General features: G+C 46.2%; 1 protein-coding gene across 8 annotated transcripts in view; it reads left to right on the forward strand.

Moving 5' to 3' along the window:
* The window catches only part of PEMT (phosphatidylethanolamine N-methyltransferase), a 91073-nt gene extending 67273 nt beyond the window's left edge, over nt 1-23800 (forward strand). For 7 of the 8 annotated variants that reach the window (XM_077827800.1, XM_077827803.1, XM_077827805.1 and 4 more), the window contains 3 exons: nt 3338-3449; nt 18044-18118; nt 19863-23800. In XM_077827800.1, the coding sequence (XP_077683926.1) occupies nt 3338-3449; nt 18044-18118; nt 19863-19917 (242 nt within the window). In that variant the 3' untranslated portion in view covers nt 19918-23800. Of the gene's footprint in view, nt 1-3337; nt 3450-4450; nt 4927-18043; nt 18119-19862 lie in introns of those variants that run through there. The other variant, XM_077827804.1, reaches the window with a different exon arrangement.
* The last annotated feature ends 519 nt before the right edge of the window (nt 23801-24319 follow it).

Raw genomic sequence — 24319 nt, forward strand, 5'->3', positions numbered from 1 at the left:
CAGCAAGCCTGGTCTAATTGGACAGGAGCTGTATAATCTTGGAAGCAAATGTTTTGCACTGTGTGAGGCCAAGGAAAATGCAGGATGATCCATGTAATAACGATAATAATAATGATAATGGCTTGCCCTCCTATAGTGCTTTTTATCTGCAGATCTCCAAGCACTTTACAAACGTATATTGAGCCCACTGCACTCTTGGGAGGTATGGAAGCACGTATAAAGCACAGAGATTAAGTGGCTTGCCAAAGGTCTGAGAGCAAGTTGATGACAGCACTGGGAATAATGATACGTTTCGGAGTAGCAGCCGTGTTAGTCTGTATTCGCGAAAAGAAAAGGAGGACTTTTGGCACCTTAGAGACTAACAAATTTATACATCCGATGAAGTGAGCTGTAGCTCACGAAAGCTTATGCTCAAATAAATTTGTTATTCTCTAAGGTGCCACAAGTACTCCTTTTCTTTTCACTGGGAATAAGACACAGGAGTCCTGACTCCCAGGTCTAATCATGCTCTGGCCTGTTTTATTCTGATTAACAATGTTGCTTTTCTGCCCTGATGACCAGCCTCAGAAGCTTAATTGTGCCTTAATATGCTTATTTTGTTTTGCAAATTAAGCCATGCAGGAGTGACATCTCCTCCTATATCAGGGCCCTGAATGAGGAGAGATGTGTTGGAGGTAGAACCAACAAAGCATTTCAGATACCTGTTCTAAAATCTGACTGATTCCTACATTAAAGCTTCTGGGATATGCCCGAGGTCAATGTATGATTAGACAGGCTGCCATGTACTGTCCAGCCCTCTTAGGCCTTGTCTACATGGGGAAATTGACCAGAATAGCTATAGTGGAATAGCTTCCCACCTGGAGTCTTGGCAGTGTGCTAATCCAGAAAAAAGTAGTTTTTATTCTGAAATAGGGTCCACATGGGAAGCTATTCTGCAATAACTATTCCAGTCAATTTCCTGGGGAGAGACAAGCCCCTTACCCTGAAATCATTTTTTCATTTAGTCCTTCATTCACTCCAAGCAGAGATCTTGCTATAACCCATATTGCAGTCTGCGCTTGATGGAAGTTGAAACTTTTGATTCTACTTCACTGTTGGTGGAGTATCTCTCTCTGTCCCACTTCTCTGGAGCCAAGTAGCAATGGATTTCTTTCTAGGAGATTATGTTCTTCAGAGCTTCCATATATACAACAAATATTCTCCCCCACCTGCCCCCCACACACACTTTAAGGTCCCATGTGGGCGACAACCCTGCATTCCCTTCTGTATCCCAAAATAAAATTTAAAAGCAGTTCAAGCTTTGCTTTGCATGCCATATTCTTTCCAGTCTGTTTTCAAAGCGATATGAATGAGTCACCATAAGATAGCGGTGTAAGATCGATTTATCAGCGCTCACCTGCTGCTGAATGGATCGAGAGGTGCTGCAGTTCAGGTTTGAGGCGCTTTCATGGAGTTGCATCCAGCATGATTTAGCCCCATGCATCCGTTGTGCCATGACATTGAAAAGCGTATGGTAGATGCTTGCAAGGAAAGCCCTAAGAACACTGTATTACAGCTCTGATCAAGGACAAAATGGAATGTAGAGCGTTGAGTTTTCTTTGTGAACTTCATGAATTGTAGTGGCTTATGAAAGTAAGAGCCTGCTAAGCCCTAAGTAGAGACAGGTACATTGTAGGCTTCCCTGCACTCATGCATAGTCAATACACATCAGGTATTCCAGTGATGAGTGGCAATATAAAACCCTAAGATGGAGCCTGAGCCACAGAATTCTCTCTTGTCCTGCCCCCCACCATGATAGTCACCAATGTACCTAAAAACTGACCTGCAGTTCCAGTACTGTTCCTGTTCAGGTGACCCTCATGAGCAAATGCAGTCACATTGTGTGATGACGTGGGGTGGCTAAATATCCAGACAGGACTCATCTGAGACCATTGTAACCAAGTCTTCAGAGGAGAAAAGTTAGTCCATTAATTTTCTGGCATATAAACAGCAGGAAATAAAATACATCACTGAGGGTTGTTAATGTACTTTTATAATGATTAATTTCTAGATGTTATGAAGATGTGACGTTTAGTGATATAAAAACCACAGATATTGCCATATCAGAAGAGTTCAGTGATTCATCTGGACTTATTCTTTCTGTCTATCTATCCATCACATTTCTAAGGTATTTTACCATCATTCTGTCTAAGCACTGACCATGTCACTGGCAGTGACTAATACCACATCCTTCATAGGAACTGACAATTCTCGTAAAACATGCTATTCTGCGTTGTTGTGTCAAGGGGATCAAGTTCTTCCTGACCTGCAGCTGGTGATCCCTTGAAGCCTAAATATTAGTTGCTCTTGTGGTTTTCATCCCACATAGTGTCACTGCAGATGCTATTCTTAAACCTATAAATGTTGGGAATATATATATAATATAAAAAACAACCTAGAGGGCTTGGACATAAGAACAGCAATACTGAGTCAGACCAAAGATCCATCTAGCTTAGTATCCTGTCTTCCAACAGTGGCCAATGCCAGGTGCCCCAGAGGGAGTGACCAGAACAGGTAATCATCAAGTGATCTATCCCCTGTCACCCATTCCCAGCTTCTGGCAAACAGAGGCTAGGGACACCATTCCTGACCATCCTGGCTAATAGTCATCGATGGACCTATCCTCCAGGAACTTATCTAGTTCTTTTTTTAACCCTGTTATAATCTTGGCCTTCACAACATTCTCTGGCAAGGAGTTCCCACAAGTTGATTATGTGTTGTGTGAAAAAATACTTCCTTTTGTTTGTTTTAAACCTGCTGCCTATTAATTTAATTTGGTGACCCCTAGCTCGTGTGTTATGAAAAGGAGTGAATAACACTTCCTTATCTACTTTCTCCAAACCAGTCATGATTTTATAGTCATGATTTTATCTCCCCTTAGTCATCTCTTTTCCAAGCTGAAAAGTCCCAGTCTTACTAATCTCTCCTCATATGGAAGCCGTTCCATACCCCTAATTATTTTTGTTGCCCTTTTCTGACCCTTTTCCAATTCCAACCCTCTTTGGCCTGACAAGGACAGAAAAGGTATTGCAGAGGAAACCCCAGTGCCTCTATCCCCTACCAAAAAAATACCAGCTCAGTACATTGTGATGTTAGAGTGGAGATGAAAAACTGAGCAGCAAGCGTGCTGAGTAAAGGCTGTACAGAGAAAGCAGCAGAGTGGAAAGGAGAGATCCCAGGTAGCTTAGACTAGTGAGGTATGTAATGACCCAGCTGTCCTTGAGCCCCTGCTGCGTCCCAGTGACCCTCTGGTGTGCTTGATCAATATTTAACACTAAACTCTTTTTATTGTTCACAGGCGATTACTTTGGCATCCTGAAGGAGGAGAAAGTGACAAGCTTCCCTTTTAATGTAATGGACAATCCCATGTACTGGGGAAGCACTGCCTGCTACCTTGGCTGGTCCATCATGTGAGTACAGCTCTGGGCAGTCGTGGGCCACAGCCTCTTCACCTCGTTCTTTCATCATTCTCTAGAGTCAGTGGCAGTGTTCACTGGGTCTAATTTAGGGCTGAGCTTGTGACATGCTGGCAAGGTTAGCTGGGGAGGGCATTTGCCGCTTTGCGGGAGCTGGCTCATAAGTGCCGCTTGGTTATCACACTCTCGTTGGTGTGTAAGTGAAATCCTGCCTTGTCCTGTTGCTGATACTCAGAGAGGAGTAGGGAAGGATGTGAGGAGTCTTTCACTCATGTAAGAAGCAGGGAAGGATCTCTCCGGAGAGGGCTAGGAGGTCCACTGAGACAATGCCCCACACACCACGTCCTTGGAGTTCCTAGCTGTTGAGCATGTATGATGCAGGAGGCAGCAAACATTAGCTAGGCCTGCATTGTGCTCCTCAGAAAAACCATGAGAAGTGTGAGGAGGCCCACCTGGAGCCATCCTGCCTTGCAATACTGGATTGGGGCTGGAACTTGTGGGGCTGGAACTGACAGCAGTATTCCTACCAGGAGCACAATGGACTATCTCTGGAGACAGAGGAGAACTCCTTCAGGGTGGGATTGTCCCAAGACCCCGTAGGCGGCTCTAGGCATTGTGGCCAGCCACTAGGGGGAGACATGAGCGCCCACGCCGGGCGGGTATATTACACGTGAAAGTGGTGGAACTATTTCCTGAGTCGTTTCTGCGGAGCGACGATGTGGAGGTGGCTCATTAAAGTTACTCAAAACATCCTGGAGAGGTGGCAAAGGTAAAAGCTCGCGACAGGGAAGTTCTCTAAACGTTCTGAACTGTGGGGACAATCTGGTAGTGTAGGGAAAGTGCCATGCATTCTGACTTTTAATTTGCCGAGTATTATCCCACAATCGCATAAATCACTCGTCACCCGCGGATATGTTTAGCACTAATTTGAACAAAATAAATACTCTCCACATTCTAGAAAGACAATACTGATCTTGGCATCTGATCTTCTGCAGCGTGAAGTCCTTGGCCAACTCTGCAGAATGGAAAAATCAACATCCAGGGCCAAATGTATTCCTGGTGTAACTCTACAGAAACTAAGAAATTGACACTGAGAATCAGTATGGTCCAATAATTACCTTTAAAAAGGAAAAAGACTGGAGGACTATGGGAACCTTGCAAGAACACTCCTTGGGTAGCATAACAAAGTTTAATAGACTGATTGGGAGAAAAATGAATAGTATGTGGTCTGGCAACTAATGAACAATATGGTCTGTGCTGTATTCTAAGTTTGAAGTGGTTTTTGTGTAATATTGTGTTTAATTTTAGTTGCCCAGTAGCAAACAACAACCACCACAAGTTATATTGGGAACTGAGATCCATACAACATCACAAGCTATTTATTATTTGTTACTGTACCTGCCACGCAGGAGTACAACAAAATAGAAACTAATTTGGTGATTTTATGACTATATAAAGCCCTGTTTCTTCATTTTCTGCCTTTAATGAATATTGTACTGGTGTAACTCAGTTACAAGTCTTCTCTCCTGTGTGCTTCCCTACTGTACATTTTGCACCTGGACTGCCCACTGAGGTCAGGAGAGCTCTGCCCAGAAGGGGCTAATCCAACTCCTGTTGAAATTGATGGGACATGGTTTGGGTCTCAAAAGAGTGAAGACTGTGTCCTGGAGATGGTGTCAGAGAGAGCGCTCTCCACAGGTGATGCAGTGAGGTGGTTGTTGGTGAGAACTCCACGTACGGGATCAGTGCATGCAATGCAATGGAAATTAGGTTGGCGGGAGCTTGCAAGGGGGACCAGGTGCAGAAGATACAACAGAGCCAGCGCTGGTAGGAGCTCCAACAGCAAGACGCAACCCAGATGCCGCTGGTGGGAGCAGCCCATGCAAAGGATGCAGGGAAGAGCCACGTGACAGAGTCCAGAGGAGAGCTCAGCTGTAAATGGCTGTAAAGAGGCTTTTTAAAATCAACATAAACATTTCCAGGTCTCTTAGGAAACGAATCAGACTTTGCAGAGCTACTGAAGCCCCGGCTCCATCTCTAGGGTCGTCCTCTGTCAGAAGCAGAGAGCAGACTCTGATTTTTTTGTATGTTGCCGAGCTTGATTCTCAGCAATACAGGCCTTGATTCTCCAGTTACGCACATGCTTTATTTATGCAGTGAGAGCAGTCCCATTCCTAAGTGGTCGCAGTAGTTTGCTTGAGGGCTATCTGAAAAGGCTGCCCCTATAAATGATTTACTAGGGGAGGAAGGAATTTAAAACCAGTTGCTTTTAGTGCATACAAGGCCTTTGAAATCTCTGAGTGTTAAATAGATGTGTAGGGAGACACCCCACCTTCCCAAAAATATTTTGTAGTGGTTAATTATCCTATCGTCTGTTCTTTAAAAGATGGCCCACTGGATCCTGAAGACTAAGGGCTTGATCATACATGCAGTGTGTGTCACATAAAACAGACTGTATTTATGAGTACCTGAGTTGTAGATGATTTTTTGAGGTGTGTCGTGGATGATTGTCAGCATATCTTCCAGCGAGTTCAGGCCCTTAATTCTGAGAAAGCGACAGTATCCAGTCATATGACGCATCCCCTTCTCCCCCGCAAACTCACACAAGCCTTCTTTCTCGGTTACAGTTTCTGCTCTTTTAATTAGCTGCTAAATGGGAAGTATGATGAGCTGCTGATGCTTCTTAATGACTCCATAAAATAAAGATGCATAAGGCACCAACAGAGCCATGCAGCGTATCCTGGAGGAGTAAATGGAAGCAGGCACAGGACAGAGCTGTGTGGGTGGAGGCTTTCACGGCTGGTACAAGGAATCTCTCTGAAGGCTGGAGAAATGGCAGGCATTATCTGTGTGGATCCAAAGAGGAGCTTAGAGACATAGCAGCAGTTAACAGGCCTGTTGGCGTGAGGCCTGTTGGCGTGACACCAGTTGGGCACACGCTAAATTATGTCTCCCAATCCATCCATTGAAATGGAAATCATTTCAGAGGGACTTGGAAGCCAAGGCCCTCAGTTAACCCAGTGGCTTCTCAGAGCGTTTGGGAGAGACGGGGAGTGAAAAGTCTAAATAGAATTAACACTCCAAAAAGGCAGCATGACAGGCCCAGAGGCCTTTTCTAGGTTTTTTTAGGTTTTTTGGGATGCCAGCTTTCAAAGCAGTCTCAGATGGCACTGTAGCGATCTGTGTAAGCAAAATGCACATGCCCATCAGGTAGGGTGACCCAGATAGCAAGTGTGAAAAATCGGGACAGGGGGTGGGGGGTAATAGGCACCTATATAAGACAGAGCCCCAAACATCAGGACCATTCCTATAAAATCGGGACATCTGGTCACCCTACCGTCAGGCTTTTTGAAATACAGGTATCTGATTTGCACACACAAATGGGAACATGCGGATAACCTGTGTGCAGAAGGGGAGGCCCTTGGAAGATTTAGCCCTTTGAGTAGAAGGCTCTGCAGAAAACTGAAGGATGAGGGCAAAAAGCCCTGTACAAATGTCCCCTCCGTTTTGTGCTGATTATGGTGTCTCTGAAGATGTGCAAACCCATTGCATGAAATACAATCATCTTCGCCATGGGAAGGGTCTACGTTACCCTCTGTCCTTGTTACATACACAGACCTGGCCATCTTTGGATTGTTCTCTTCTCCTAGGACCTCCTTTCAGGTTTCTGAGGTATCTGTAGCAAAGGGTTGCTGTGCAAGAGACATTCATTATTATTCTCATGACAGGGGTGCTTAGCGGCCAAACTCTGAGCAGGCCTCCATTGTGCTAGGTACTGTAGAGAGGCACAGGAATCAAACCGAGTCCATATCCCAAAAGCTTTCAGTCTAAACCGACGCAACGCACAAAGGAAAACGGGCAAAGGGAAGGCAGGTGACTTCCCCAAGATCCTGCAGCAGAGCTGGAAATAGACCCCCAGCCTCCCGATTCCCAGTTGAGAGCCCAATCACTGCCTCTCAGAGCTAGCTCTTCGATTGCGATGTAAACTGACCTTCCCTTGGGAGTTGGCATGGGGCTCTCTGGCTTTGAGCTGGGCAGGAGCTGACTTCCCCTCCTGCAAAATAATTTTGTTATTTCTAAACTTATTCCTGTTCCACACTGGGACAAAACTGAGACCTCCTGATATTTTCCATAGAGAGAGAGAGACCCCAGAACAGCCCATTGCTCTGGGCACTCACCTGGGTGATAGGAGACTGGGGGATTAAGTCCCTGCTCTTGAACCTGAATCTCCTACATACCAGGGGAGTGCCCTAACTCTGGGCAAGTGGCTGTTCTGGGGTTTTGACCAGAAATACTGTCTTGGACCCAAGAAACTCCTACAGTCCTGCATAAAGTTTTGGTTTGGACAAACTGGCCTTTTCCAACTGTTTTGTTGAAAAATTCCCACCAGCTCTATTTCGACTCCTCAGCCTGGCCTGCCTAGATAGGTGGATGCTGGCATTTTGTGCCCACTCTCTCAGGCAGAGGCTTGGGATGAAGATAGATACTGGCCATGTTTTTCTAAGAACATCCTCTTGCCAGTCAGGCTATCTGCAATACATTAAAAGACTGGTATTGGCTCTGGTCCTTCTCCCAGCTAGGAGGTTTATGGACACTTAGATTCATAGATATTAAGGTCAGAAGGGATCATTATGATCATCTAGTCCAACCTTTTGCACAACGCAGGCCACAGAATCTCACCCACTCCTGCGAAAATCTCTCACCTATGTCTGAGCTATTGAAGTCCTCAAATCGTGGTTTAAAGACTTCAAGGAGCAGAGAATTCTCCAGCAAGTGACCCATGCCCCATGCTACAGAGAAAGGCGAAAAACCTCCAGGGCCTCTTCCAATCTGCCCTGGAGGAAAATTCCTTCCCGACCCCAAATATGGCGATCAGCTAAACCCTGAGCATATGGGCAAGATTCACCAGCCAGATACCCAGGAAAGAATTTTCTGTAGTAACTCAGATCCCACCCCATCCAACATCCCATCACAGGCCATTGGGCCTATTTACCATGAATATTTAAAGATCAATTAATTGCGAAAATCATGTTATCCCATCATACTATCTCCTCCATAAACTTATTGAGTCTAATCTTAAAGCCAGATAGGTCTTTTGCCCCACTGCTTCCCTTGGAAGGCTGTTTCGGAACTTCACTCCTCTGATGGTTAGAAACCTTTGTCTAATTTGAAGTCTAAGCTTCCCAATGATCAGTTTATATCCATTTGTTCTTGTGTCCACATTGGTACTGAGCTTAAATAATTCCTCTCCCTCTCCGGTATTTATCTCTCTGATATATTTATAGAGAGCAATCCTATCTCCCCTCAACCTTCTTTTAGTTAGGCTAAACAAGCCAAGCTCCTTGAGTCTCCTTTCATAGGACAGGTTTTCCATTCCTCGGATCATCCTAGCAGCCCTTCTCTGTACCTGTTCCAGTTTGAATTCATCCTTCTTAAACATGGGAGACCAGAACTGCACACAGTATTCCAGTGAGGTCTCACCAGTGCCTTGTATAATGGACACTGGCAGCATGTGCGGAAGGACCCAGACAAGATTAGTTGGTCTGTCCTGTCTAATGCTGCTATGGCAGAGCCTGCAATGCAAGAGGTAGAGCCTGATTTTATCTGCGTCCTGAAGTACACATGACGGGAGTAGGGCTGAAATACTCTGTTTTCACAAGAACGTTGACTCAGACGCCTGGAGGAGTCAGTGGGACTCAGTGAGATTGCCATGAAATTTGAGGCCAGGCAGCAGTTGCTCTTCCCTGTGTGCAAAATCATTTAAAGAAAACTGTTGGCAGCCAGCCACTTCCCCATAAGAAGGGCAGTCAGTGTCTTTGTAGCCTTTCTTTGGGGTGCATAGAATGCACAGTGCACTTGTTCTGTCTGTGGGGTGGTGGGGCGTTGTACTCCAAACAAAAAAAGATCATTTTTTCCCTGCAAACTGAGGGGGAAAAGAATTGTGTGTCAAACAAATCATTTTGTCCAACTGAAAATGAAGTTTCTTTTTTTTCTGAAAAGAAAGGAAATTTTGAAACAAAAAGGTGAAAAATTGAAACGTTTGGTTTCCGAAAGTCGGAATGAAAAGTCATTTAGATTTTTGGAGGATTTTTGCTTGTTTGGTTTGTTAGGTTTTTTTTTTTTTTGGTATTGAAACAATTTGACAAATTTGACACAAATTTGCAAAATCTTTCACTTGACCTTACTCTGCATTTTTCTGGGGAGAAAGAAGTTTAATCTGAAAAGTTTTGTCCAGCTGTACAATAGACTGATTAGCAGAGTCTGCTTAGAATCATAGAATATCAGGGTTGGAAGGGACCTCAGGAGGTCATCTAGTCCAACCCCCTGCTCAAAGCAGGACCAGTCCCCAACTAAATCATCCCAGCCAGGCCTTTGTCAAGCCTGACCTTAAAAACTTCTAAGGAAGGAGATTCCACCACCTCCCTAGGTAACGCATTCCAGTGTTTCACCACCCTCCTAGTGAAAAAGTTTTTCCTAATATCCAACCTAAACCTCCCCCACTGCAACTTGAGACCATTACTCCTTGTCCTGTCATCTGCTACCACTGAGAACAGTCTAGATCCATCCTCTTTGGAACCCCCTTTCAGGTAGCTGAAAGAAGCTATCAAATCCCCCCTCATTCTTCTCTTCTGCAGACTAAACAATCCCAGTTCCCTCAGCCTCTCCTCATAAGTCATGTGTTCCAGTCCCCTCATCATTTTTGTTGCCCTCCGCTGGACGTTTTCCAATTTTTCCACATCCTTCTCGTAGTGTGGGGCCCAAAACTGGACACAGTACTCCAGATGAGGCCTCACCAATGTCGAATAGAGGGGAACGATCACGTCCCTTCATCTGCTGGCAATGCCCCTACTGATACATCCCAAAATGCCATTGGCCTTCTTGGCAACAAGGCCACACTGTTGACTCATACCCAGCTTCTCGTCCACTGTAACCCCTAGGTCCTTTTCTGCAGAACTGCTGCCGAGCCATTCAGAACCTAGTCTGCAGCGGTGCATGGGATTCTTCAGTCCTAAGTGCAGGACTCTGCACTTGTCCTTGTTGAACCTCATCAGATTTCTTTTGGCCCAATCCTCCAATTTGTCTAGGTCCCTCTGTATCCTATCCCTACCCTCCAGCGTATCTACCTCTCCTCCCAGTTTCGTGTCATCTGCAAACTTGCTGAGGGTGCAAACCACGCCATCCTCCAGATCATTTATGCAGATATTGAACAAAACCGGCCCAAGGACCAACCCTTGGGGCACTCCACTTGATACCGGCTGCCAACTAGACATGGAGCCATTGATCACTACCCGCTGAGCCTGACAATCTAGCCAACTTTCTATCCACCTTATAGTCCATTCATCCAGCCCATACTTCTTTAACTTGCTCGCAAGAATACTGTGGGAGACCATGTCAAAAGCTTTGCTAAAGTCAAGGAACAACACGTCCACTGCTTTCCCCCCATCCACAGAGCCAGTTATCTCATCATAGAAGGCAATTAGATTAGTTAGGCATGACTTGCCCTTGGTGAATCCATGCTGACTGTTCCTGATCACTTTCCTCTCCTCTAAGTGCTTCAGAATTGATTCCTTGAGGACCTGCTCCATGATTTTTCCAGGGACTGAAGTGAGGCTGACTGACTTGATTTGATTTTTTTTTTTTTTTTTTTTTTAGTATTGTCAATTAACTTTCTTTCTAAAGTTGCTCAAACCAACAAGTCTTGTTACTGCTGATAATCAGTGGCTCGAAAAGTATCCTAAGTACATTAGCAAAAAGAAAAGGAGGACTTGTGGCACCTTAGAGACTAACACATTTATTTGAGCATAAGCTTTCGTGAGCTACACTAACACATTTATTTGAGCATAAGCTTTCGTGAGCTACACAGCTCACAAGCTATAGCTCACGAAAGCTTATGCTCAAATAAATGTGTTAGTCTCTAAGGTGCCACAAGTCCTCTTTTTCTTTTTGCGAATACAGACTAACATGGCTGCTACTCTAAGTACATTAGGTTGGTACAGTCCAGCGTAGGGACTGAAATGACAATCCCTACATTACAGAAGCCATGGTCATGCTAAAGCCAAAACATACTACCTATATTTATAGGTTCTCACCCTTCTGTTACCACATAAATCTGTTAAGCTTTCAGTAGGAAATGTGTAACTTCCACTTTGTAGCTTTTCCATGCCTGAGTCAAGCAGCCACCTAAATGAAGTGTTAATTATTTAGGGAATGTTTTGTGTATCCTTTAAAGGGAAATGTTTTAACACATGGTAACAAGCCTTGTAAATCAGTGCTGGAACTGCGGCCAAATGATACAATTAGAGCTCTCACTGTCAACAAATGATCATGTAAATTTGTTCTCTCTGATATGAATCAATAAGGAGACCTGAACAAGCATGTGTTAATATGGGGTTGAGGGGTGGGGAACATAATCCTAATGAGGAGGGGGGATTGTAATGATATAAGTATGATAGTGTAATGATATTATAGTATGATATAAAGCTCTTGATCTGTGGAAATCAATCTGTAGCTCTAGCAATCAAGAATGGGCTAGACCTGGTTACAGCCCAGTGCATTAGCAGGGTTTGCAGTCAGAATTGCAAGATCCTCTTCATTCCCCCAGGGCATTATTAGAGAGGAGGTGATTCTGGGCATGGGGCTAGAGACAGAGAGCTTGTCTACAGGAACAAATAGGTTGCGGCAAGATGGGGTGTGAATCTACCCCACACTAGCCTGCTGCTCACTAACTATCCACGTGAACCCTGCTAAAGTGCGTTAAGAGTTTGTTAATGTGCTTTGATTTAGTTTTCTTTGAAACAGGACTAGATCAAAGCACATTATCAAACTCTTAATGTGCGTCAGCAGAGTGCCCACAGACAGTTAGTGCACGGCTGGCTAGAGCAGGTTAAATCCACGCCCCAGCTTACCATCTCCTAAAAGTTCCTGTAGACAAGCCCAGAGCCTCCTGTGGCTGCAGCTGACCAATCTGGACGCAGCATTGGGGTGTCTGTCCAACCTGCTGGAGAACTACCCTTCCCGCCACTAGAACTTCGGGCCACCATTGTAAATTAAGTCCTGAATCTGTCTGACTGCTGAGTCTGCAGCTGTGCTCCCAGGCAGGCGGTCAAATGCCATGGTGATGGGCATGGTATGAATGCCCAGATAGACAGTTAGCGAGGTCTTGGGAAGCCCCGTATTTTGGATGTGTGTCTGCTTTCTGCACTTCACTCCCCAACTTTCCTCCTAACCTCACTCTCCTCAATCACCTCTCTAACTGCTGTCTTCATCTCATCTCTTCTCCGGGCCTTACAAGATGGCCCCTGGGGCTGGAGCCACCTCCCTCTTCTCAGATGCCAAAAGCTCTCCTTCCCCTCTTCATACCGTACTGTGTTCAGCATGTGTCTCAGTCATAGTTCAATAAATGAACTCGTGGCTTTGCTGGGGCTGAGACTTGAGCCCCGAGACTCGTGCTTTTCATAGATTTTTTAAGGCCAGAAGGAACCGTTGTGATCGTGGGCGCCCTGTCTATACTAGGACACTTGACCAGTAGAGGAGTACCATCATACTAGCCTGACAAAGCACTCCTAGGGTGGATGCAGGTATCCTGGCAGTCCCGCCCCCACCCCCTCCAAACGAAACAAGCTATACCAGCAAAGTTTGCTAGTATAACTACATCTGCCCATGGGACTTCTACCAGCACAGTGATATCGGTCAGAGCTCACAGCTCTTCATGCCCCTGAGTGACCCAGCAGGACTCAGTAGTGTAGACGTAGCCTACGTCTGACCTCCTCCATAAGACAGGCCTTTCTGGAAAGGCAGGCGTGTTTCTAGGCGTGACAAGGAAAGCGTGCACACCTCGCCCATTGGTGAGTGTGTGTTACCGGCCCCCTGTTGTGCCCGATCCGCAGAGGATACAAGTCTGTGAAGCCTGGCCTCTTAAACTCAAGCTGCTGCAGCTCGTGCTTTTAGCTCTGGAAGTTCCCGGTTCAATCCCTGGTTTGTTAGCCAAGAAGGCAGCTGTCACGCTGACATCTTGCCTGGCTACTGCTATGTCTTGTACCACAGTCCCTGTGCGATCCTGGTTTGCCCACCGTCCCTGTCAGTCTCTCTGAGAATAGTCTTTCTGCAGATTCTATGCACGAACGCTTGCCAGGCAAATTGCTTTCGTGACCCTTTTTTTCTTCTTTAATTAACAAGAAGGGAGCAATTGCCACTTGTCTGCACAGTCAACAAGGAGGAAAATATATTCAAGGCTGGAGATGAATAAATTACACTTGTAGTGCCTTATCTCTTCAGCCCTGAACAGCAAGTGGGGTGCAGAGGCTGTTTGACTATGCATAACTCTGGTTTTATAGACTGCCACGGGCAGCCATTGGACAGTCTCTAACGTGAGATGGAGAAGCGGTGGCTCTTCCCCGCCTTGCTTTTGATTCTTCTTCTCCCTGACGTCTGTCGTGTTCTCAGAAACAAAAATAGCGTCTCGCACACGCAGTCGAGTGTGGCGTCTTTCCCGACGGAGAAGAGACGGGACCTCGCTCTGACAACCATGAAGAATAGTTTTGATGGACGCAGCAGCTGTCTTACTCCCAAACTGATTGACACCGAGGCTGTGATTTTTCAAAAGTGGGGGGCCAGAAGTTAGCCCCCTAAATCCCTATTTCAGCACCTAAATCTGTGGCTTGATCGTTAATAGGGCCACGCACCCACCAGCTGCCACTTGTAACTGATTTAGGTGCCTAAATGTGGACTTGGGAGCCTAACGTTAGCCACCCTATTTTGAACACCTTAGCTAGCCTACGGTGTTACCACGCTGAGGGCGTGTCGACACTGCTGGCAGACCTGTGACCGCAGCTATAGGTGCCAACTTCTCATGGCACCAGTGCTGGTGCCCCTCCCCCGCCCCCATGCCAACCCCTTCCCCCAAAGTCCCCGCCCCAACTCCCCTTCCTGCCCCTACTGGACCCCCTCCCCAAATCCCCGGCCCCGCCTCCTCTCCTGAGCAGGCCGCGTTCCCCCTCCTGCCCCCTCCCGCCCAGCACTTGCTGGGAGGGGAAAAGCGGTGCCCTTGCGGAGAAGGTGGAGGCGCTGGGGAGCGGGGAACACCCACCAATTTTTCCCCATGGGTGCTCCAGCCCCCGAGCACCCATGGAGTCGGCGCCTATGACCACAGCACATGTAGGCAGCCCCAAGCTAGTTTCAGTCTAGCTCACTCAAATGACAGTAGCAGTGAAAACATGGCAGCACAGGTTGTACAAGCCCCCGCAGGGCCCTGGGTTTGGACTTGAGTAGCTAGCCCATTGTAGCACCTGTGTTCCCAAGGCTTCCCATCGATGGTTATTCAAGCTTGATCGCTCCCAGTTAGCTTGGATATATCTACACATGCTGCAGTCACCCCTCGATTGTAGTGTAGACATACCTATAGGGTGAAATCCTGCCCACCCTGGAAGTCAGCAGCAAAACTCCCATTGATTCAAAGGGCCTGGCCTTTCATCCGTTGTCTCATTTAAGTCCTGGGTTCAAGTAAACAGTCACAGATTGGACTGCTGCCGTTCACTACATGCAATGAAATCTTTTTTGGATCAGGAGGTGAATGGAATACTTCAGTTCCAACTCTCTTGCCTCACTGTCTATGATCCCAATATTTAAAAAAAAAATCCCGCACCTCCTTTCATGGGCTGGGTATCTGCTGTACCCAGCTTTGCTTGTTTGAATTGCATGTGCATCTCTACAATCTAATATTACAATAACTGGATACTATCAGGTGCTGCTATGAACGTCATTCATTCATTTATCTCTGCATGGTGACCCATTTCTGAAGGACAAAGCTCAGCTCGAGCCGGAAGGGGGAAATTGGCCATGTTCACCTTTTAACTAAAACATTTCTAAATGGATTTAAACACAAACACAATCATTTCTTGGTCCCCGTTCACTAAATGTACCTCACTACAAGAAACCAAAGCTCACAACACCCTTGAATGGTAGAATCCACAGCATGCCGGCAGGAGCTGAGCTGTCTAGAAGAACAGGCTCCCCACTGGTAAACTGAGAGTAAACAAAAAGTTCCGAACACCCGTGTTTAAATTCAAGCGGTGTTGGAGGAGAACCAGACGGATGAGCCATTTACTTTGGGAAGCGTTTTTGGAAGACTCAGGTTGAGCTTTGGGGCAGATCCCCAGGGGCTATAAAGCACCAGAGTGGTCAGTGATGCTATGCTGATGTATACCAGCTGATGATCTGGCCTTTTTCATGCCCACCACTGGACTTTCCCAGCAGTTAGTCACAGCTTTCCGGTCCCTGATGGAACTGCAGAATATTGCATGTGAAATGTTAAGTCGTCGTTACGGTAGTACCAAAAACAGCTAGGAGCTTTACAGACAAGTTAGAAGCTAAGCTCCCAACCTCAAAGAGCTCACGATCTATCCAGATCAGGTCTTGCATCCTTTAAGAATCGTCATGCAATTTATATGGGTGGTGGCAGTGTGCCTCTAATCTCTACTCTGCCCTCATACACATGTGATTTAGCTGCTAGAAAGACTCCCATGATTCACTGCTGTGTCTTCTGTAATACACCAGCCTTTATTTGATGGGGGACCAATAGGATTTTTGCTTGTTTGGTTCATTAGTTTTCAATAGGTTGAAACTCTTGGGTGGGCGGATTTGGAGGTGAGGTTCATCTGGCTGTACAGTACCTACATGATCCATTTTGATGGGCATAAGAAAGATGTAAGTGGCAGTAGGGGGATCTATCAAAGCCAGCTGGTCCCCTTGTGAAGCCTACTTTAACTTGAAGGAACAATGGAACAAAGTTGGTTGACTGATCTGTCTCCACTTAAATGGATTTTGAAATAGCCTGTTTACAACTCCCTGGCCTGTGATCACCTCTGTCAGTTATCCTAATAAGATTGCTAGTTGCCAGGAGACGTGAAGTTTCATGATGCAGCAATTGTAATGAAAGAAGAGATGAATCCCAAACAGTAATGTTGGAACCCAGCAGAATATGATCATCCATTTTGTTAGGGCAGATAGGAGCAGCTAGAATCTAACCTCGTTGGGCTTTCTTTCATCAGGGGTTTTGTGGCAAGCTGGCTGATTGAAATTCCTCAGAACTACAGCATCTTTAAACACTCTCTCCCCATCCTTCCCCCCCCCCCACCCCACTCAGACAAGATATGACCGTAGAACCCTTATTTGACTCACTGGGGAGTGAGGCACTCATCAAATCAAAAAGGTTGTAACATGTAACATCTCAAAATTACAGCTGCCAGCTGTAGCGTGATTGCAATGCTGTACGAGTGGTGAACAGCTTTTCAAGAGCAGAGGATAAAATACTTAAAGACAATCTGAGTCCCAGTGGAGAGGGTTTTTTGAATTACTGCACCATGGAATTACAGTATGTACAGTGCATAGCATCAGTTTCTTCTTGTCCTTCATACCACTGCAAAGCGATTTCCAATAAGGCATCAGGACGTGAAAGGATTTTGACTTGTTCTTCATCAGCATCACATTCGTGATGTGATTTCTTTTTTCTTTTTCAGGAAAAATGGCCCAGACAACTGGTCATTTGTAAGACTGGTGTTCGTAAAATCGAGGTTCTGCTTTTATTATTATTTAAGTGTTTTGCTGTAGCATCTAGACTCAGATCAGAACCCCTTTGTGCTGGTGTTGTATGGACACATAATGAGAGACGGTCCCTGCCCTGAAGAGCTTACAATCTAAACGGGCAAGGCTGAGGCACAGAGAGATTAGGGATGGGAATTTCAAATGTGCCTAAGTGGTTTAGGAACACAAATGCCTTTGTTCCTTTCAGTGGGACTTGTGCACCTAAGTCACATAGGTGCTTTGGAAAATCCCACTCTAAGTGACTGAATGGGACCTTCCTAATTCATGACCATTTATTGTAACTGCTTGAATAGAGCCACACAATAGAGTGTTTAGAAAGGCCCTGGGTGTCCTGTGTTACACCTGTGCCATCAGCCTGTGTTCTAACCATTTCAGTTAGGTATTTCAATCCCATCAAAGCAAAAGTCCCCATCCTTGGGAGCAAATGTCCTTAGGTTGGTCTGGCCGTCATTGTACACACTAGCGGTATTTCATCTCCCAGGAGCTTCTTCCCTCCTGGGTCTGTGTGCGTCAGACATTTCCTTTATGGTGCCGGGGCTCCATGCCACAGTCTTATGTAACGGAGTTTTCAGCTCTTACATGGCCTTATAATCTCAGGAGTTATCTTCCAAGTAGCAGCGTTGTCAGCACAGACATAGTTAGCTTACCTGAAAGAAGCTGGTCAGGAAATAACCTTTGCCAAGTGACATCCAATGCATCCGATGAAGTGGCCTGTAGCCCGCGAAAGCTCATGCTCTAATAAATTGGTTAGTCTCTGAGGTGCCACAAGAACTCCTGTTCTTTTTGCAGATACAGACTAACACGGCTGCTACTCGGAAATCTGTCGAAGTTTGCATTCAATACAAAACAATAACGCTTGCCCTTTGTTTATTTAAGACGGGCATGCTCTCATGGAGTACATCGTCCCCATGTTACTAACTTACTTACTAACCCATGTTACGTAAGGCCAGTGACTTACCTGATCTTTCGCTTCTCTCTTTTGAAAACAGGCATGCGAGCCCAGCTGGCCTTTTACTGACAGCTGTAGTGGCGGTTTCTTATATGATTGCAATGCTGTATGAGGGGTGAGTAGCTTTTCAAGAGCACACGATAAAATAATTGGAGACAAAGCCAGAGTCCCAGTGGAGCAGTTATTCCAGTTAGCCCATCATGGAGAAAAAGAATGTTTGTTTATTTTTTTCCCAATCCCCTTGGTAATGGACAGATTTAGGTTTTAAGACGGCGCCTAAGGAAAAAGGAGACTAGGGATTTTTAATGGCCGTCTCTGTCTTGAATTTACATGGCAACGACAATAAAGAAGTCCACAGGCGTAGAATGGGTATCCTGACGGTGCACTGCAAACACTAGTTTGCATTCTGTAATTCCTTTTATGGGTTCTTCTGATCTTTTGCACTGCACTCTCCAGGCCTATGCTGAATGTGGCTGCCTGGAATATCCACCAGAGGCATCAATTGTACTTTAGCAATGACACGTATTTCAAATGCCCTTAAAGGTGATCTGCAAAGGATGAAAGTGGGAGGTTGGGCGTTTGCTTCTGAGGAATAAAAGAGAGCCTGAAAAGTGAGGGGCTTAGTGCCCTGAAGTTTTGTTTCTCACTTGATTGTTCATTTTTCTTTACTTTCATGTTTGTCTTGAAGGGGAGCAAGGATAGATTTAAAGGGCTGGATCCTCCTTTGGCCATACTGCCCACAGCTTGAGCCAAAGCACGCGCACACAAAGGAGGCTTAGAGCTCACCTCTGTGCGGCCCTCATCCTGCTGCGGCTCTGGGCAGAGCCAGTCCGCCTGCACCAGGTTAGAGCAGCCTTGAGGACTGCTCTCATTTATGTCAGCAGCTAGTGTTCCAAAGAGGCTGAAAAGCCCAGGGTTTGCATAGCCCATGATCGTATTTTGGCCACACCCCGCTTTCCAAGCTACACTAGCAGTCAGGAGAGGGTTGTGCAGGAGCCCTTGTGCCCACTCTGTGCCACCAGAGGATCACCATTCCCGTGGGGTGATCCTTCTGGGACTGGACAGGAGGCTTTAGGGCAGGAATATGCCTGCAGTGCAATGCAGTGCCCCTGAGAACTTAGCCCAGGCTCTGCACTTGGAAGCAGTCTCATTTGTCTCCCTACGGGGTGAGCCTCTTGCCTCCCCACAGTCAGGGATTCTGGGTATTTCCCAGGGTGGGTGGTCCTAGGAGCTGTCATTAAAGCTGGATGGATTTTGAAGACCTCCAAGTCTTGTCTCTAGCTGTCATTGTCCATTCCCCCTTTGCACACATTAGCGGTAGCTGTAGCGGGACATTATTGAGCCTGCTGCAGAGGGAGCTGGCAGCCTCCCCTGAGGCAGCGAGGGGCACCTTTGCAAAGCACCGGCGGGGGGCGCCGGGGGCATAAAGCTACGTTCACACCCTGGGCCTTGTTTTGTCACAGACTTGCATGCTGCAGGCAACAGTCACCATCACTAGATGAATCACACACTCACACATGGGGAGAAGGGGCTGGAACCTTGCTCCTAAAACAAAGGCTAAAGGAGAACTTTGTTAGCTGATGCTAGTAGCAGGTCCCATACTCTCTCTGTAGGCCTGGCCACTAAGGGTTAGTAGTACATATACCTACAAAGGCAGTGCATTAGAGAGAGCCGCACACTGTGCTGCCTTCCAGCCGCTAGGTATGGGAATTACCGGGACTGCTGTATTGTTTCTTGCTCCAAAGCAGAATCTCCCTGATCTCTAGGTGTTAGGAGGGGACAGGAGCAGAGATCCTGGTATCAGTTTAATGGCACACAGTTGTCTTTAATTTTTTTCTACCTTTCCCCACCCCCAACAGACCCTTCACAGAAGAAATCTATCAGCAGAAACGGAAGGCGGCAAAGAACAAATAGCAGCAGCAGGTGTGTTTGCAGAGAACTGAGGAGAGAACTGGAGCTGGGAGATTTCAATGAGGGGAGTCGGTCTGCTGGGCCATTCACCTGTGCGAGATAATTTGACGGGAAAAGAGAACTCAGCCTGCTGTCTAATTATGCCCTTCCCCAAGCTTTGCATTTGCTGACTCTTTCTAATCCCTCACTCTAGTTCTCAAGAGATTTTCAACTTCAAACCCCCACAAAATCCAGCTAGGAGGGTTTCTTCACAATGAGTTTTGTTCCCACTTCCTAGTTGTTTCCAAAGCAGCCAAGGCTAAAGTGTTTTGATTATAGGCTTGAACGTGAAAGAAAGGCAAAACCGGCGGGGAACCTTGAAGTTAAACGTTTAACCTCTATAAATCCGCAAGAAAAACCCAGCTACTGTATGAGGCCGGGCTTCAAACGTAACAGGTAAAGCCATGCCTGACTGCTCCTTTGCAAGTGGAGATCAGGTCATTCCAGACACACATTTGCACATGCTTGTGTTATGAAAATTTAGCCCAAGAGGCCTGTTTTTTAGACTTGCATGTGTAACGGCCTGTTCCAAAAGGCTTGTGCAAGTACCTGACTGGTCTGCATGTGCAGTTACTGCCATTGAACCTTTTGCTAGTCTTAAATTCACCAAAATTTGCTCAAGATTTTCAAAAGTGACTAGTGATTTTGGAGGCCACCATTTTTGGATGCCCAGAGTGAGGCATCTTAAAGGGCCTGATGGTCAGGAAGTGCTGAGTGGCCATCCGGCCCCCTCAACGTGCCTCAAGTTGGGCACTCAAAATCACTAGTCATTTTTGCTAGTCTTGGCCAAAGTTCACTTAAGCTTCCAGCCTACTCTCTAGCATCAATGCGTATCAGATTAGACCTCCCACTGGTCCCACAAAGCATGCCTCATCGCAGCCAAAGGGAGCCATGCGAAAAACGGGTCTCCAAAGAATTGTCCCTTTTTGACTTGCAAACGCCGGAAGTCGGAGAATCCCAGGATCTTGGTGTGGATCTGAGGGGTGCTCAGATGGTGGTGATGTAACAGTCTTTTTTATTTTTCTCTCTTTCTCCTTTGTGAGACAAGTTTCTCGGGTTGCTCCACACACAGCTTGGTTTGCTGGTCCTCTGGGTGTGTGATTTGTCCATTTTCCCTTTGAAATGTGTCTTGCTAATTAGCCAAACAAACCCCGTCCTTCCAATGAATTGTACCATGACAGTTGTAACAATCAGAGAAACAGCCAGAATAACAGAGCTAAAAGCACTCATGGGGACCCACAGTGTAGCTCAGTCTGCCCCTTATGTCTCCTCCTTTTGTCCTGGCTCACAAAATCTGCAGCAGATACACAAAGAAAGTAGCCAAGAAGAAGGAGATTATCTCGGAGGACTATCATGCAGCAGCTTTCAACCTTTCTCCCCCGCATCTTGGGAGGAAGCAAAACCAGATTTTAGAGACCAGCAAAACACAAGCCAGCTGTATTTTCTAACTAAAGGGCCCATGAAATAGTAAACAGGGCCTTGAGGGGACATTTGTAAATAGTTTCTTAGGACAGCAGTTGCCTGTTCCAGCTGATCTTTCATGCAGATGTCCCTGGAATGAGACTGTTAAGTAGAGTGACTTTCAAAAGGCTGTACAGTATTGATGTCCGAAGTATTCAGCTGACACTGTGCACTTTTAATACGGTGCATTTAATCTAGGCATGAGCTGTAATTGCATTGCTTGAAAAGTCGACACCTCTGAATTTGGCAGGCATCCCGGTTTCTCTAAATCCTGTGGTGACTTTGCAAATAGCCTCTATTGTGAAGGAGCGTGAAACACATCATGACTCCGCCAGTCAGTTGGGCAGAAGTTCCACCCTCGCGGATCAGCTGGTGTCCCACAGAAGGTGACGCTCTGCTGTGTTTGAACGAACTCACCCAACAACGGAGGAGGAAGGGGAGGGGTCTGCAAAGCACTGGGATCACGTGACACATCCCAGGGGAGAAGGGTGAGAGAGAGCACCCTGCCATGAGCGTATTTCACCAGGGGGAAATAATGCAGGCACCTCCGAAAAGGGAAGATGGCAGTGTTGGCGGGGGAGTAGTGCAAGAGGCTGGCAATCGGGGCTCCTGAGTGCCTGAACTCTGCCACTTGCTCAGTGGAAGTTAGGCATCTAAATACCTTTGAAGATCTGGGCCTTAGGGCTCAGTTAGAACTGTTGAGCCCTGGTAACTCCAGTTGCAATCTAGGGGAGCTGCAGGTGCTCAGCCCCCCGACCAATCGTGGCCTGTGCCTCCCATCGGTAACGCTGACCCTTCCCTCACAGGGCTTTTGTGAGGCTTAATTTAAATTAATGTTCGGAAAGCGTTTTGAGATGTTGGGCTGGAAGGTGTCATGGAAGGGCACTGTGTCAATCTGGAAAAGGGTTCGTGCAGAGAATAGAGCCCTGATTCATTGTAGTCTCTGTTGAGCTGCCTTTTGGCTGTCTCATGCCCTGTCTTTTTGTTCCACTCATCGACTTGCTACATCTTTATTGATGGGAGTGATTGATGGCAGTGTAGGGACAGTGTCTACTTGTTTGGTGCTTGATCAAAGGGCAGGCAGGGTTCACTGTGCAGAGTGAAAGCTTATCAGACCCGCTCATCTCTCTCTCTCTCACTCACTCACACTCCCACAAACACACACATACACACATTCTCTTTCTCTGCTACAAAATGTTGTACCCTGGATGAAGCAAATGACCTCAGACAGTGTTGCCGAAGCATGGCGCCCCAAGAGGAATGTTCCACTTTTCCTCCAGTCCTTTCTGCAGAGCGGCTGCATTCCTGACTGCCTTTCCCACTGCACACTGCCGATGCTAATGATCTTTTCATCTCTGTCCCGTTGGGGGTTTTTTAGGTTATCTTTCTTCTTCCCTGTTGTTTTCATTAGCACTGAGCCATTCAGCCATCCCCTCTGCACACCAGGGATTGAAATCTTAGCCCTGGTGTCTAGTTATTCAAAAGATACTAGCGTTCGAATTCATTCTGAATGGGAATGGCGAAGGGTTAAAGCTCCCAGCCTGAGTGAATGATGTTTATGGACTCCTGTGATGGTTAGAGGCACTTTGAGAAGAAAGCCACGTGAAGAGTCAGTTGTAGTGAGAGAATCGAACGCAGCGCGAAGGGGAGCTTGCGTTGTTATTGAGGGGAATTGGGGTTAAAACTAGAGATTGGGAGTTAGGGCTCCTGGGTTCCTAGGACACCATTGACCTACTCCATGATCTCAGGAAAGTCACTTAATCTCTCCATACCTTCGCACCCCCATTTGTGCAGTAGAAGTAATAATAAACCCACTGCCCAGCATTGTTGTGAGTGTTAAGTAATGTTTGTAAAGCACTGAGATCGTTGGCTGGAAAGAACTTCAACACTTGGTATAACTGAGCATGATAATATCCTTAGTAAATTACAGTCATCCTCTTACTCCCTGTATTGTCTGTCATTGTGAGTCTGCTGCCACCCTGGGTTCCTCCTGGATTTCTTCTCTCAGTCGCATCCAAACAGTCTAACATTCGCCTGATTTATTTCCTCTGCACATTTCACTTCAAGTCTCTGAAACGCCTCACCTCTCTTTGCTTTTCCTTTCTGAACTTGCTCCAGCCTCCAGAAACCTTTGCGCGGGTGCCAGGAAGGAGGGGGGAAATTGCCATGGCACAAATGCTGTTTTTTCTGCAAATAAAATGAAACCCCCAAACTGTGCCAGATAATGTGTCGCCTACTGGTGGTCCTGTTTCCTCCTCTTGAGTTCACCCCTGTAAACCAGTGGAACGTGCTGTAGCTTTTGCATGGTTGTGATTTGCTCCATTCCCTTTATAAGTCACTGCCCTGATGGTACCAAAAGAGAATTAAATCCGTTTTTGAATCAAAACGTTGTTTGCATCCAATCTGTCCTGCAGACACTGCTTTTCTGTTTCAGAGTTTCAGAACCATTAAGTCGGGGGGGGGGGATTCTGCTTTGTCAGCAACCTTCTTTATAAAGACTTTTGCATAGTCTTTTATTTTTAGCAAAGTTTCCACATCCCCTTCACAGCTAATGTTTACAGTCAGATGTTAAAGTGGCCCTGTACCCATAGCAACCAATGAGGAGAAGATACATTATATTCTGCAGACAATTTATGTCAGAGCTGCTTGTTGTGGCTTCATGTAATTGATATAAACAATCCCACGTATGCGGATGGATAGTTAGGAAAGAATCTTTTCATTTGAAAATACTAAGAAGTAAACATCTAACTAGAATAAAGATAGGGCCTGGTTATTATTTATTTGTATCACCATGGGCCTAGATCCTCAAAGGTTATTTAGCCACCTATTGAAACCAATGGAGCGAGGAGCCTAAATACCTTTGAGGATCTAGGCCATTGTGCCTGGGAGCCTTAGTCATGAACCA

Source organism: Eretmochelys imbricata, chromosome 10 (genome assembly GCF_965152235.1).
Source record: "Eretmochelys imbricata isolate rEreImb1 chromosome 10, rEreImb1.hap1, whole genome shotgun sequence".
In the NCBI taxonomy this organism is placed as follows: domain Eukaryota; kingdom Metazoa; phylum Chordata; order Testudines; family Cheloniidae; genus Eretmochelys; species Eretmochelys imbricata.